This window comes from Littorina saxatilis, linkage group LG4 (genome assembly GCF_037325665.1).
Source record: "Littorina saxatilis isolate snail1 linkage group LG4, US_GU_Lsax_2.0, whole genome shotgun sequence".
NCBI classification, from domain to species: Eukaryota; Metazoa; Mollusca; class Gastropoda; order Littorinimorpha; family Littorinidae; genus Littorina; species Littorina saxatilis.
The window spans coordinates 40,554,340-40,569,339 of NC_090248.1; the positions used below are offsets into that span (position 1 = coordinate 40,554,340).

Below are 15,000 nucleotides of genomic sequence, written 5' to 3' on the forward strand. Positions count from 1 at the left end.
ATGCTGTGCATGGTCCTCGGTTTCTCGGTGCAAGGGAAAGAACTCGTGGGAGTTGTTCAGGGAAAATCGTCTGTGTGGTGCTACCTCCCTTGCGTTGGTGGAGCTGTTCCTTGTATTGCCCTACTGTCACATTACACATTCTCGCCTTTGTTTTTCTGTTTTAATTTTGGTTTGTTTAATGAAATGGGGGGGGAGGGCAGAAGAGCAATGAAGGGAATAAGCACATCACCAGCAACTACACTTCAATCATCCTCTCTGCACCAAGTCAACATGCCCTTAAAAATTGTTCAATCGTTTCTAGTTATGAACAACTGCTCGTTTGTATTTTCTGTGTAACAAGTAGATCGAAATGCTTTTCGCAGAAGTAAATGATGCTATTTTTATTTTTAGATTAGTAGATTGAAATGCGTTTCGCTGATGAAAATGAAAATATTTTTTTCAGAACTGTGGGGACGTGTCACCGACAACACTGTCGCCAGAACACTCGCCCAGCAATTCGTGTGACGAGGGAGAAGGCGCGACGTAAGTGGATATTATTTTTGGTTGTCTATCTGTCTGTCTGTCTTTCTTTCTGTCTGTCTGTCTGTCTGTCTGTCTTTCTTTCTTTCTGTCTGTCTGGCTGGCTGTCTATCTGTCTGTCGGTCTATCTGTCTGCCTGTCTCTCTGTTTATTTCAGGGGACGTTGTTACTTTTTACATTTAGTCAAGTTTTGACTAAATGTTTTAACATAGACGGGGAATCGAAACGAGGGTCGTGGTGTATGTGTGTATGTCTGTGTGAGTATAAAGCGATTCTGAGAAAACTACTGGACCGATCTTCATGAAACTTCACATTCATGAGACTTCCTGGGTATGATATCCCAAGATATGGTTTTCATTTTTTCAATAAATGTTTTTGATGAAAGTTGAGGCAGCACTGTCACGCCCTCCTTTACATACAGCCATGCAAACACATTGAAAACATGTCGCGTGAAGTGATATCAAAACATTATATGAATCTGTCGGCCTAAAACTAAAAACTAAAAGTCAAAACTTGACTAAATGTAAAAAGACAGATGTCTATACAGGAGTATAGTTGGGATGAATGCTTGTGGATGTGGGGGGAGGGGGTGGGGGGGGGGGGTTCGTGATTGCTGTTTGAACCAAACTGTAACCTGTGCGTCAATTAATTTCGTAAGAACCCAAGACATACGCTAATGGCATAATGGTAATACCACACACACACATCTTTCTTAACGTTCACTCACATAATTATCACAAACAAAAACAGGATAACGACAGACGAAAGACAGACAATACAATAATGGGGGTAATGCACGGCAGTCGCTATTTCTTTTGTTCACACACTGATTAAAACGTCGATAGATATAATTAGATGATCAAGGTCGATCTTTGGCTTCGCCGCTGGTTTTCTTGTACGTTTTCAGATTTGGATCTTGTGACAAGCGCTGTTACATTGTTGGCGCGAGTACTTTTGCGACGTTCTCTGGTAGGTTTGCTGTGATTTTGAACAGAAACAAAACTTACCGTAGAACATTTACATTGAACAAAATCTGTTCGGTAGTGTTGAGTTCCAAATATCTAGATTTGCCTGTTTGTTTTGCTGATGAAGTGGTGGTTGTTTTTGTGTTTTAGTTTTTGATATGACATCGGTCGATGCGATGCTTAGGAGGAAAACATACTGCAGAATGTGTGCTGATTTTAAAAAAAATGTCTGCGGCGATTTGTTTTTTTGCTAAAAACACCACTCGTGTGTGGTTATGTGCTGGTGCCTCATATGGTTGATTTTGACCACCTCAAAGAAAACAAGTCGCGTGAAGCGATATAAAAACATTTAGTCAAGCTGTCAAAAAAACATATTAACACCAAAAATCAGTCATCGCCGAGACTACAAGACTATTTTAAGATAGTCTCGACTAACCACATCAAAAGACCCAGAAGGGTGACGCTCGTCTCCGCGTAGCGTGCGAACGCAGTACTTACTTAACCTATTTTCTGTAATTCTGAGCACATTTTTAGAGTAAACATATTATATGTATATACTTTTTGGATTCAGGAGAAATTGAGGAATACGATGCATTCATTTTTAAATCTGTTAGTAAAATTTCGATTTTAATGACAACTTTAATGAGCTAACTAATTAACTAATTTTTAAGCTCCAAAGCTGAAATGCAATCCCATAGTCCGGACTTCGTCGAAGAATTACTTGACCAAAATTTCAATCAACTTGATTGAAAAATGAGGGCGTGACAGTGCGGCCTCAACTTTCACAAAAAGCCGGATATGACGTCATCAGAGATATTTATTAAAAAAATGAAAAACAAGTTTGGGGATATCACACCCAGGAACTCTCATGTGAAATTTCAAGAAGATCTGTCTAGCAGTTTTTTCGGAATCGATGTATATACAATACACACACACACACACATACATCACCACCCTCGTCTCGATTCCCCTTCTATGTTGAAGCATTTAGTCAAAACTTGACTAAATGTAAAAAGGTCCGTGTGATTTGTTTATAACATTATTTGAAAAAAAATATGAATGACGTCAATAAATGTGTTTTTGAGAGGAGAAACAGTAAAGATGCACAAATAAATAGAGACATGGTGTTGGTGCGACGTGGATGATGGCTGTCACATAGGTAAGATAAATAAGGTGAGGTCGTTGACTGTGCTATCTCTGTCGGTGTGCGTGTTTTGAGTGTCTTCGCATGAGACAATATTTAGTTATCCTCTAGTCTACGCCTTTAGTTCCAATCACTGAACGCAGGAAATAGAAACCTCTGGGCTGATTTTTTTTAAGGGGGGGGGTTGTTTTTGTGTCTATGTAAAACCATTCACCGCAGGTGTATCATACCCGTCTTTAAAGACAAACAACAACAGACTATAAAATAGGCGGTGGAAGCGACAAGGCAGACAGTAAAGGGTGAACATTGGAAACCATCTGAACCATCAGTTGTGTAGAAAATATCAGAAGACCTGAGAAAAAAAGTGTATGAATTCAGAGAGAAAGACAAAGGAAAAAGAACACGACGCGGAAGAGGAGTTCGAATACAGCTAATTTCTGAATCTCGGAAAATCCGATTTCAGAAGATTTCAGAAGAGACCAGAAGAAAACTCTCCCAAGGGAAGCTAGTCGCAGAGAACTATAATTATACTTTCAGAAAATCCGAGAGACTCGCAGAGCATGAATCAATGAACGTTCACTAAAGCCCAGGTTCCTACAGTAACGAATTTTGACTGCGAACTACAACGATTTGGGATTCGTGGAGATAATCGCCGAGGTCGTTGTGGTTCGTATTATTTCGTTCTTGTTCGGCCGATTTTTCGCAATCATTCGTGGCAAACATCGTACGTTGTGGCAAAATCATAGTAACTCGTTGTGGTTCGCAAAAATATTCGTGAAAGTGGAACCTTAGCTTAAAACAGAACCACATCCCTTGGAAAGAAAGAATCGTGAACGGGACTGCAAAACAAAAACATGGCCACGAAGAGAGAGGAGAGTATAGTGGGGACAAGAAATTATTTGCCTTTGGGACTGTCCGCCTCGCCTCAAAAATCCCGATCCTCCACTTTCTGTTTCTCTTCCCTTTCCCACACCATTAGCAGGTGAGTTGTGGATGATAATGATGATGTTGTTGATGTTGTTGATGATGATGATGATGATGATGATGATGATGATGATGATGATGATGATGATGATGATGATGATGATGATTGTGATGGTGTTGTTTGTGGTCATCCCTTGGAGGCACAGTCCTTCCCGCGGCTTACTTTAACTCATCGATAAGGCATGTTTTAGGTTGCCCCAGCTTTAAGAACTATGAGATTGACCGCTGACTTGATAGAGCTTGAGACACAGCATGGAATGTGGTCAACGACTTTGCCCTGGTCCAGAACAAAATACCATCTCGAAATAATAAATTCAGATATACCATCATTGAGAGTTTTAGGTCACCGGTGGCGTCTGGGTTTGCACCCCATTCTGTCTTGCTGTCACAGTAATTAAAATTAGTTCCGAGAAAAGAATGGCCTAGGTCAAAAGAATGCATGAGATAGATGAGTTCACAACCACTTCGCCCCATTTCCTTTTGGGAAAGTGGGGCGAAAATGGGGCGAAGTGACTCTGGGGCAATATGGCTTGGGGTGAAAGGGAAATGGGGCGAAAGGGAAATGGGGCAAAATGGATGGCTACCGATAGATGCAGTACGACCAAGAGACTAACGAGAACTGAGAGCACACACAAAATGTAAACAGTGTGCAGCACTAGAATCTTATCAGTTTTGCAAATATCTGTCATCAGAGAGTGAAAAAACAAAAAAGGTAAGTTGTTGGAACGTTGTTATTGACAAAATTATAACACACTATATTTGTTGGGTTTTTTTTGGGGTTTTTTGGGTTTTTTTTTGGGGGGGGGTAACAAATCGACCTGGCACCTCAGACTTTCACAAACTTGTCCAATGCATTCCACCTGAACAAGAAAATGTTAGGTGTCATCGGAAAGTGAAACAAGAACGTTCTGATGTTAGGATGACCAAGAATAAAACACATGGCGTGAAGGGATATTAAAACATTTAGTCTCATCAAGAATGCATCAGTTTGTGATATTGTTAGTGTAAAATGTTGAACTAGTTTTCACTTCTAAACTCTTTTTTTTTTTGCGCTGAGACTTTGCCTTTAAGTGAAGCTAGTGTATTAGAATGATGCTTCAAAATTTGGAAAATTGTGGTTTTAATTAATTAAACAGGTTTTATTTCCTCTCCATAATAAATCTTGCGCAGGGTCCGGCAGTGATCGTTAAGTTTGAAGACATCAAAAACTTACAAGTATTGGTATTATGAGCGGGCGGGGATGTAGCTCAGTCGGTAGCGCGCTGGATTTGTATCCAGTTGGCCGCTGTCAGCGTGAGTTCGTCCCCACGTTCGGCGAGAGATTTATTTCTAAGAGTCAACTTTGTGTGCAGACTCTCCTCGGTGTCCGAACACCCCCGTGTGTACACGCAAGCACAAGACCAAGTGCGCACGAAAAAGATCCTGTAATCCATGTCAGAGTTCGGTGGGTTATAGAAACACGAAAATACCCAGCATGCTTCCTCCGAAAACGGCGTATGGCTGCCTAAATGGCGGGGTAAAAAACGGTCAGACACGTAAAATTCCACTCGTGCAAAAAACACGAGTGTACGTGGGAGTTTCAGCCCACGAACGCAGAAGAAGAAGAAGAAGGTATTATGAGGAAAAATGAGGTTAACGATTCTTTAGTAGAACTGAATCAAACTTAGCGAAAATTAAACTTTACTGTGGGAGGGGGCAGAGACACATTCTTTCAAAAGTCCTGGGCGCAAGGGTCTTCAAAGCAGACCTTTCAAAAGTCCTGGGCACAAGGGTCCTCAAAGCAGACCTTTCAAAAGTCCTGGGCACAAGGGTCCTCAAAGCAGACCTTTCAAAAGTCCTGGGCGCAAGGGTCCTCAAAGCAGACCTTTCAAAAGTCCTGGGCACAAGGGTCCTCAAAGCAGACCTTTCAAAAGTCCTGGGCACAAGGGTCCTCAAAGCAGACCTTTCAAAAGTCCTGGGCGCAAGGGTCCTCAAAGCAGACCTTTCAAAAGTCCTGGGCGCAAGGGTCTTCAAAGCAGACCTTTCACAAGTTTGACCAGTGAAATTTAGGAATGTAAGTGACAAGTTCGATCGATACAGGACTTCCCTCCTCCGTCCTCGAATTCTTTCTGCGGGTCAGCATTCGCTGCGATTTGGTGATCTGCATGCTTGTCTCGGCAGTAGAAAGCAGTCAATCCTGAAGCAATTCTACAGAGGCAGCAAGGTCGTAGAAAACAAATCAACGTTTGTGATCCGTTTTGTCTATCATAATACCATGGAAACGAACGGTTCTATTTTCGTTGTGAGAGTCAAGCTTGCTGTTGCCCTCGTGGCTCTCGCCGATAAAGCACATGAATTCTTCACTTACGAATACCTCAAATATCCAGATGCCTCAAGATGCTAAAGTTGAACGCGTTCGCTGGGGTCGGAACTTGCCTCGCTGTTTCGAGTAGAAGCTTAGTGTTGTTTTATTCGTTGCCTTTAAGGACGCACACAAAATAATCCTTTCAGTATTTGAAACCAACAGATTGTGGTGATGATGATGAAGATGATGATGATGATGATGATGATGATGATGATGATGATGATGATGATGATGATGATGATGATGATGATGATGAGCACGTAGTACCTGCACCATAAACCCATCCAACCTCCAGCCACCCCCCCCCCCACCTTAATCACACCCAAATACCTACCCACCCATTCCCCCAACCCCCTGCCTCCCTCCCAATCCCCTAGTTTCTTCATTGTCTCCCAATTTCCCAATCACGTCTTCTTACGCTCGGCCATGACCCCTCCGCTATGACAGAAGTACAATCAGCCATTTGCATTGATGAGGCAGTTAGGGAAGGGGGAGGTGAAGGTGTGTGAAAGGGGGAGGAGGATGAGAAGGGGGTGGGAGGGGGGTGGGTGTTGGAGATCGAGAGAAACTGTTCCGATGAGACAGTAGAGGAGGTGAGGGGGGGGGGGGGGGGCAGAGGTTGCAGGGGAACGCGGATGAGGAGGAGAGTAGTTCTTTTGGAGATCGAGAGAAACTGTTCTGATGAGACAGTAGGAGGGAGAGGGAGGAGGCAGAGGTTGGAGGGGGCGAGGAGGATGAGGAGGGGGTCTATTTGAAATCGAGAGATCGAGAAACTGTTCCAATGAGACAGTATAGGGGAGGGGGGAGGCAGGGGTTGGAGGGGGCGAGGAGCATGAGGAGGGGGGCTATTAGAGATCGAGAGAAACAGTTCTGATGAGGCAGGAGGGGGGAGAGGGAGAAGGCAGAGATTGGAGGGGGCGATGAGGGTGAGGTGGGGGTCTATTTGAAAACGAGAGAAACTGTTCTGATGAGGCAGAAAGGGGGAGAGGGAGAAGGCAGAGGCTGGAGAGTGCGAGGAGGATGAGGAGGGGTCTATTTGAAATCGAGAGATCGAGAAACTGTTCCGATGAGACAGGGGGGGGGGGGGGAGAGGGGGAGGCAGAAGTTGGAGGGGAACGAGCATGAGGCATGAGGAGGGTAATAGTTCTATTGGAGATCGAGAGAAAATGTATTGAAGGGACAACTGTTGGGTGAGGAGAGGGGAGGGGAAAGAAGGATGAGTAGTGAGGGATTCTATTGCAGCTGGAAAGAAACTGCTCAACCGATGCCCGATGCCCGGCCATTTGAACTGACCTCTGTGGTCATTCGATTGATTCGGTCAACGCTCTATAGCATTTGCACTGCCGGTTATTCAGGGCCCCTGGTCTGCCTGCTTAATAACATTGGCAGCAGCGTTACCGCATTATTCATTTCCTATCGATGACTTCCACGATGGCGGTCGCGATTTGAATTGGATGTACCATGCTGAGTTCTGTCCCTTTGGGAATCTGAGGATTCCTGTGGAGTTGCGTACCCTTTCTGTGTAATCCTGGGAGAGATTGCGAGGAGGAGGTCGAGTGCTTGAATCTATATCTTCAGAAATATGGTAGGTTTACTGTATAAAGTAGGAACATGGCATGCTTTGAATACACATGAATAGGTCTAGTTTCAGCTTGCTTGGTCGATAGGTTAAATGTGATGCAGTCATCCTTTTGTGCATTATTTTGTCAGAATATGATATGCATACCAAGTTGGCATAACCGGTAGGTTTGGTATTTTACGGGTTTAGTTCTGAGCATACCAGAAATGAAGTGGTCAACGGGTCAGGGCTCCAGGCTTGTGTTTCTGCGGTCCGTTTTTTTCCCCGCTACAAATGTATATAAACCAGCGCTTTGGTGTACTTTGTTGTCAGACTTAACACGCTAAGTAAGTGTTCAGTTTGTGATAAAGCCAGACCCTGGTTTGTCGGTTACTTTGGATGGCAAACACGATCACTCGTTTTCCTGTTAGATTTTCTTAACGGAAGCACAGACTTTATTTGCCTACAAGATGATAATATTGTTCAGGTTAGAGTTTCTTGACAGAACCACGTACATGGTAGTTTATTTGCCTACAAGAGTACTCCGTCAGATGAGATGAGCCCGAGGTATGTTTCTACCAGAATAACTCAATGGCTTGGTTCGTTCGTCTTGTGTAAGATTGGGTTTATTCGTAACTCCTAAACCAGATATTAATGGGGCGAAGTCTACTCCACTAATCTCGCTGCACGAAGCTTTGGCATTGAATTTTCGGTAAAGCCTGTCTTTTTGTTTGTTTGTTTGTTTGCTTAACGCCCAGCCGACCACGAAGGGCCATATCAGGGCGGTGCTGTTTTGACATATAACGCGCGCCACACACAAGACAGAAGTCGCAGCACAGGCTTCATGTCTCACCCAGTCACATTATTCTGACACCGGACCAACCAGTCCTAGCACTAACCCCATAATGCTAGTCGCCAGGCGGAGCAGCCACTAGATTGCCAATTTTAAAGTCTTAGGTATGACCCGGCCGGGGTTCGAACCCACGACCTCCCGATCACGGGGCGGACGCCTTACCACTAGGCCTACCGTGCCGGTTAAAGCCTGTCCTTAACTGGGCGAAATCGACAAAGCGAAGTATACTTCGCGAAGCTTGCCGCACGAAGCTTTGGCACTTAGTTTTTGGTAAAAAGACTTCGCAATAAATGTTTTTGATGACGTCATATCCGGCTTTTTGTGAAAGTTGAGGCGGCACTGTCACAGAGTCGAGTTCGGGCTCAATTAAGAACGGGCTTAAGAAGTCTTCACGATGTCAACTTCGGGCTCTTTACATGTAGAGCTGCCAGGTTTTCCACTTACAACCACGGGGTTTATCCTCCTACGAAGGAAGGATACTGCAGATGAGCTGTGGGAGGTACGTTTCTATCAGAATAACTTAATTATTTGGTCGACCCTTCTTGTTGAGTAAGATGGGGATTGTCACTTACTGCGGACTGAGTTCAGTCGACTTATATTGACGTCTATCTCAGATTAGAGAGTGTATAGCCGTATTGGCCGAACGCTAACGTATAACAGCCATTGTGTATAATCCTGAAATGCACTTTACAAATGTAGAGCTCCTGAGATGAAGTGCGTTGATTCTCATTAATGTAAGCAGTACTGGTTCCATGGTTACAGAAATAGGTTGATGAAAGGGTCTTTTTTTCTTCTCAGAATTACCGACTTTTGTATCCTCATGGCTGAGATCTTATTAGGAACAGATTTGGATTTGTATGTTTGTCAGTAGACATGGAATGTGCTGGATTTGGCATGCATATACAGTGCCAATATTTTCGTAAAACTAAGCCGACTTTTCCATCCTCAAAAATGAGATTGTAATAGGAAAATAAATTCTCTATTTGTTAGTCGACATGGCATTTGGTGGTTTTATCAAGCAGGTAAGATGCCAGTATTTTTGTAATACTTGCCGACTTTTGCATCGTTATAACTGAGATTTGAATTGGAATATATTTGTATGTTAGTCAGTCGCCATGAAATGTGTTGTTATCGTCATGCGAATAAGTATATATTTTTCTCGTAATACCGCCCAAGAGATAGATAAAGAGTTGTTGTTTTTCGTTGTTGTTTGTTGCTGTTGTTGCTGTTGTTTTATTATTATCTGAGTTGAGTGTAGTGATGCCCTCTTGGTGCCATAACAATTGTCTACATGTTCAATTAGTAAACTGAATAACATGTGTTGTTATGTTGTCTTTAAAAGTACTGATGGCTTTAAATGGTAATTTCCAATAATGCATTTGTTATAATAAGTAAATACTGGATATAATCGTACACCGGTCGAGCATACAAGCTCCTACTTTATTTCAAACAAACATAAAGTCTTTTCTTTCTCATTCTCATATACACTGATTTCGCCTCGTTCGATTCTTCCCAGATACAGCGAGAGAATGGTCCTGTTGATGTCGAGCTATCTTGAAATAAAACTTCTTAGAGGGATAGGTCTACGATATAAGCTTGCTCAATTCGAACTTGGCATTCAGCACCGACTGGCGTGGAAATAGCTGAGAAATATCAAACTGGAATCCCAAGTTCGTTGAATAAAGTAATGAGGTTATCTTCTTCTTTTCAATGCCCCAGAAGCTATCTTCTTCTCAGCTGAATAGGCACGCTCCAGCTCTATCTCGTCCAAGATTTTATCAGCCAAGATGACTTTGTATACGGTAGTCTGATTCTATGCCTCAGGATTGGTGTGCGCGAGCAACAGAAGCGAACATTCGTAGATCACCGCTTTATATCAATTGTAATTAGTATGTTGAAGAAAAGTGTTGTTGGTGTGCCAATTTGTAATTGACTTTTGACAGACTTCAGGACTATTTTGGTCAGTAATAAGTCGCTGCAAATTAATCGCCGTGTAAACAGTTAGAGTGATTCGCCGATATTCTGCCGTTTTCTTTATTTCCAGGCTTGGAGGCAAACATTTCTACTATCATGAACTCGTAAAATCTGTGCAGCAGACACTTTCTTCGTCGCCAAAGGCAAAGGGCTTAGCTTTAGTTGACACCGTCGTCTCGATGTATTGACAGCTTACACCCTTCATTGGAATTATTACAATTACTATGGTATCTCCCATTTGAGACCTCGGGAACATCGAGGGCAATCACTTCTTGAAAGAAAGAGAGTCTTAACAAGGAGGTATGTTTACAGACGTTAAACACGGGCAATCTGAGAAAACAAGGGGGAAAGTCTTAAACAGGAGGTTTTTAAAAGGGGGTTGCGCTGCTGGTACAGCTACTTTACACCTGCGTTGTTGTGAACGCGCTGCCATGAATAAGAATCAACGTTAATAGTGCAGATTACACAGACCACTGTGAATCACGGATGCTTTAATAAGCAGGACTCCCGTCGATGTAACAGAGTAACGATTTGTTTGCGTGGGAGGAGGTTTATCTCGTGAACCGCTGATTTTTCATGCTTAGTTCTGAAGGGAGCACTTGCTTGGAATGGCGTACAGACACACCATCTTCCGATTGACCGGCAACCATCAAGTATACGTTAGCCTGCCCCTGTGTATTATTCCTTGGCTTGTTTACTATCTATTCAAGGTTTGTGTTTTTCTCCTTTCTTAGTGTCAAGGTTTCTTTCACCATTTTGCTAGATCGAAATCATGGCAACCATCAAGTATACGTTAGCCTGCCCCTGTGTATTATTCCTTGGCTTGTTTACTATCTGTATAAGGTTGATGGTCATGTTGTTTTCCCCTTTTCTTATAGTCAAGGTTTCTTTCACCATTTTGCTTGATCGAAAGCTATGGCAACCATCAAGTATACGTTAGCTTGCAATGTCCAATGTGTATTATTCCCTGGCTTGTTTACTGTCTGTCCAAGGTTCATATTACTGTTGTTTTTCCCTTTTCTTATAGTCAAGGTTTCTTTCACCATTTTGCTTCATCGAAAGCTGTGGCAACCATCAAGTATACGTTAGCCTGCCCCTGTGTATTATTCCCTGGCTTGTTTACTATCTGTCTAAGGTTGATTGTCTTGTTGTTTTCCCCTTTTCTTATAGTCAAGGTTTCTTTCACCATTTTGCTCGATCGAAAGCTATGGCATTCATCAAGTATACGTTGGCTTGCCCCTGTGTATTATTCCTTGGCTTGTTTAGTATCTATTCAAGGTTTGTGTATCGTGGTCCTCTTGTTGTTTTCCTTTCTTAGTGTCAAGGTTTCTTTCACCATTTGACTCGATCAAAGGTTTTGGCAACCATCTAGTGCACGATAGCTTTCCCCCGTGTATTAATCCCTGGCTTGCTCGTCTCGAATAGCTTGTTTGTTTGTTTGCTTAACGCCCAGCCGACCACGAAGGGCCATATCAGGGCGGTGCTGCTTTGACATATAACGTGCGCCACACACAAGACAGAAGTCGCAGCACAGGCTTCATGTCTCACCCAGTCACATTATTCTGACACCGGACCAACCAGTCCTAGCACTAACCCCATAATGCCAGACGCCAGGCGGAGCAGCCACTAGATTGCCAATTTTAAAGTCTTAGGTATGACCCGGCCGGGGTTCGAACCCACGACCTCCCGCTCACGGGGCGGACGCCTTACCACTAGGCCAACCGTGCCGGTCTCTCGAATCGCACTAACTGCTGAAGAGACAATCAACAATAATAACCAACTTTTGCTTGTTTATTATCTGTTCGCGGTTTCTGTATCGTGGGCTTCTTGTTGTTCTCCATTCTTAGTGTCAAGTTTTCTGTCACCACTTTGGTCGATCGAAGTTATTGCAACCATCAAGTATACGTTAGCTTGCACTGGCCCCTGTGAATTATTCCCTTGCTTGTTTACAATATGTTCAGGGTTTGTGTGTCATGGTCTTCTTGTTTTTCCCCTTCCTTAGTGTCAAGGTTTCTTTCACCTATTTGCTCGATCGAAAGCTATGACATTTCTGTGCGAATTGCATGCTGACTACGGAAGAAGCTTGACAACAAAGTGACAAGGTCTGGTTTGAGGGATTAAAAATCAGTGTGATTTGCCAATGTGGATGTCGTCTGTTTCTGTCTAGCTTGTGAGTTGGTTGGTTGGTTTCTTCTTTGGTTTCTTGAGACAGAAACTGCAGATGCAGTTACCGTTTACTGGAAGCAAAATGGTGCGAAAAGCAACAATGGCAATATGGATGACATATACACGTTACGCAACGTGTAAATTAGCAAGATCTAGATCAGCACTTTTCAGGACGTATACGGGAACGTGTACGTGTAGCGGGGTACATCACGAAGCGTCCCGGTACCGAAGCGTCCCGGTACCGAAGCGTCCCGGTGCCGAAGCGTCCCGGTACCGAAGCGTCCCACTATAACGCGTCACAGGGGTACCGGGACGCTTTGGTACCGGGACGCTTCGGGACGCTCCCGCGCAGTAGGGCACGAAGCGTCCCGGTACCGAAGCGTCCCGGTGCCGAAGCGTCCCGGTACCAGTCACCACGCACATCCTCGGCTCGCATGCCAATGTATTTATAAAGCAAAGGGAATGCCTGGCACACAGAGCAATCACTTGGTCTTAAACGTGCACAAGACAAAAACTGTCATACTGGGGGAGCGAGCCAGTCTGAAGAGTACTCGGGTCCAGCGCGAGCGTTTTTTATTACCCAAATGAACCCAAACAAACCCAAATTAACCCAAATGATACAATTTAAAAGTCGGAGGCAGAACAGTACTGAAAAGACTTTTTCCGACGCTCACGCTTAGTGAAGCCAGAAAGCTTGTGTGATAACAGACATATCCCTCTTGTGAACGGAAGCCTCCGGACTTTTCCCCCGAACTTGTCCACACGGGTACAGTATTTCTAAATTGGTGCAATGTGAGTACAGATCTAAAGTAAAGTTGGGGAAAAGTTGGGCAAAAAGTGAATTTTTTTTTACCAAAAGCAAATCAAGGTCTGTGCAAAATTAAAAAAATCAGTGAAGTTAAGGTCAAATCAAGGTCAAGATTAAATTTTAAAAAAATAAATATGGTTAGTCAAGTCAAGATCAAATCAAGGTCAACAAGGGCGGATCTGGGGGGGTTACACGGGTTACGTAACCCCCCCACCCCCCACCCCCCCAAAAAAGAGGTAATTTATTGGCTCAGGATGCATGCACCAGATAGCTCTATTTTTCTTCTTTGGATAAAAAAAAATTCCGGGGGGGCATGCCCCCGGACCCCCCTAGAGGCTTAGGCGCCGTCAACTTGTATCTTCGTTTAACTTGTATCTTGGTCAAGGTTTAAAAAAAAAAGTCCAAGTCCTGTGACGCGTTATAGTGGGACGCTTCGGTACCGGGACGCTTTGGTACCGGGACGCTTCGGTACCGGGACGCTTTGGTACCGGGACGCTTCGGAACTGGGACGCTTTGGTACCGGGACGCTTCGGAACTGGGACGCTTTGGTACCGGGACGCTTCGGGGTGTCCCCCGTGTAGCGTCATCAAATCTAGGTTTTACCCTCACGCGTTTGCCAAGATCTGCAGTCTTGGTGGGAGCAAAACAACGTATGCATTTGGAACATTGGAGAAAAAAGTGAGTCACGGGTGACACAATATCTACACGTACACGTACAGGTCTTTGCTACACGTTCAACCATCAAGAACACTGTAATATAGCCACTCGACCGCGGTATCCCTTTGCTGTCAGCTGTTTAACACTTGTTGTACCTAGGCAGCCAGGTAAAATTTTCCTTTGATCATGGCCTCGAAGAATTACACTTTTTTTTCCAGTCTTACCGAAATGAAACTGAACTACAGCCGTATCGGAGTGGGTAGTCTTTCTATGAAAGTAGTGGTCCAGTGAACGATACCTTCCGCCTGTGGTACGAGGTTGAGCGTGATGTGTTTACTACTACGAACTGCACCCGCCACGTTTCTGTGATCAGGGAAAACATCCTCTGGAATTGCACCTACGGGAATTGCCTCCCATTTTGCGTCGAATTAGACCCCTTCTGGGCTAATGATCAGTGATGCCCCACTCTGAGCAATCTTATACAATTTCTATCTCGGACGATGCAATGCCTGCGGAAGTGGAGGGGGAGAGTGGGGGGGGGGGGTGTTAGTGTTTGTGTGTGTGCCAGTTTGTCTGTGTGTCTGTGTCTGTGTGTGACTGTGCCTATGTGCGTCGATGCCTATCTGAGTATTAGAGGGAATTGTGTGTGTGTGTGTGTGTGTGTGTGTGTGTGTGTGTGCGTCTGTGTCTGTGTGCGTGTGTGTGTGTGTGTGCGTCTGTGTCTGTGTGCATGTGTACAAGCGTGTGTCTGTGTGCCTGTGTGTGTTAATATCTGTCACAGTATCCATTTATGTGTGACGGGGTTTTTTTTTGTTCGGAAAGAGGGGGGAGGTAACATTAGTTGAAGCATCAGCCTAGGTAAATAAACTGGAAGATTGCACCTGATAATTACGTGAAATAGGTTTCCAAAGTATGCGCCAAAGGCCAAAGAAATGTGCAGCATCAGTTGACTTGCCCCCGGAACACTCTCACCTCAAGACAAGAACATCGCATACCACTAAGTTTGTTTAGTTGTTCTGTCTTATTCC

General features: G+C 44.0%; 1 protein-coding gene across 1 annotated transcript in view; it reads left to right on the top strand.

Moving 5' to 3' along the window:
• LOC138963675 (pleckstrin homology domain-containing family G member 7-like) overlaps positions 1 to 15,000 on the top strand; it is a gene marked incomplete in the record, with an annotated part of 110,215 nt that overhangs the window by 49,823 nt on the left and 45,392 nt on the right. The window contains 1 exon segment of the mRNA XM_070335523.1: positions 443 to 522. Coding sequence (XP_070191624.1) covers positions 443 to 522 — 80 coding nt within the window.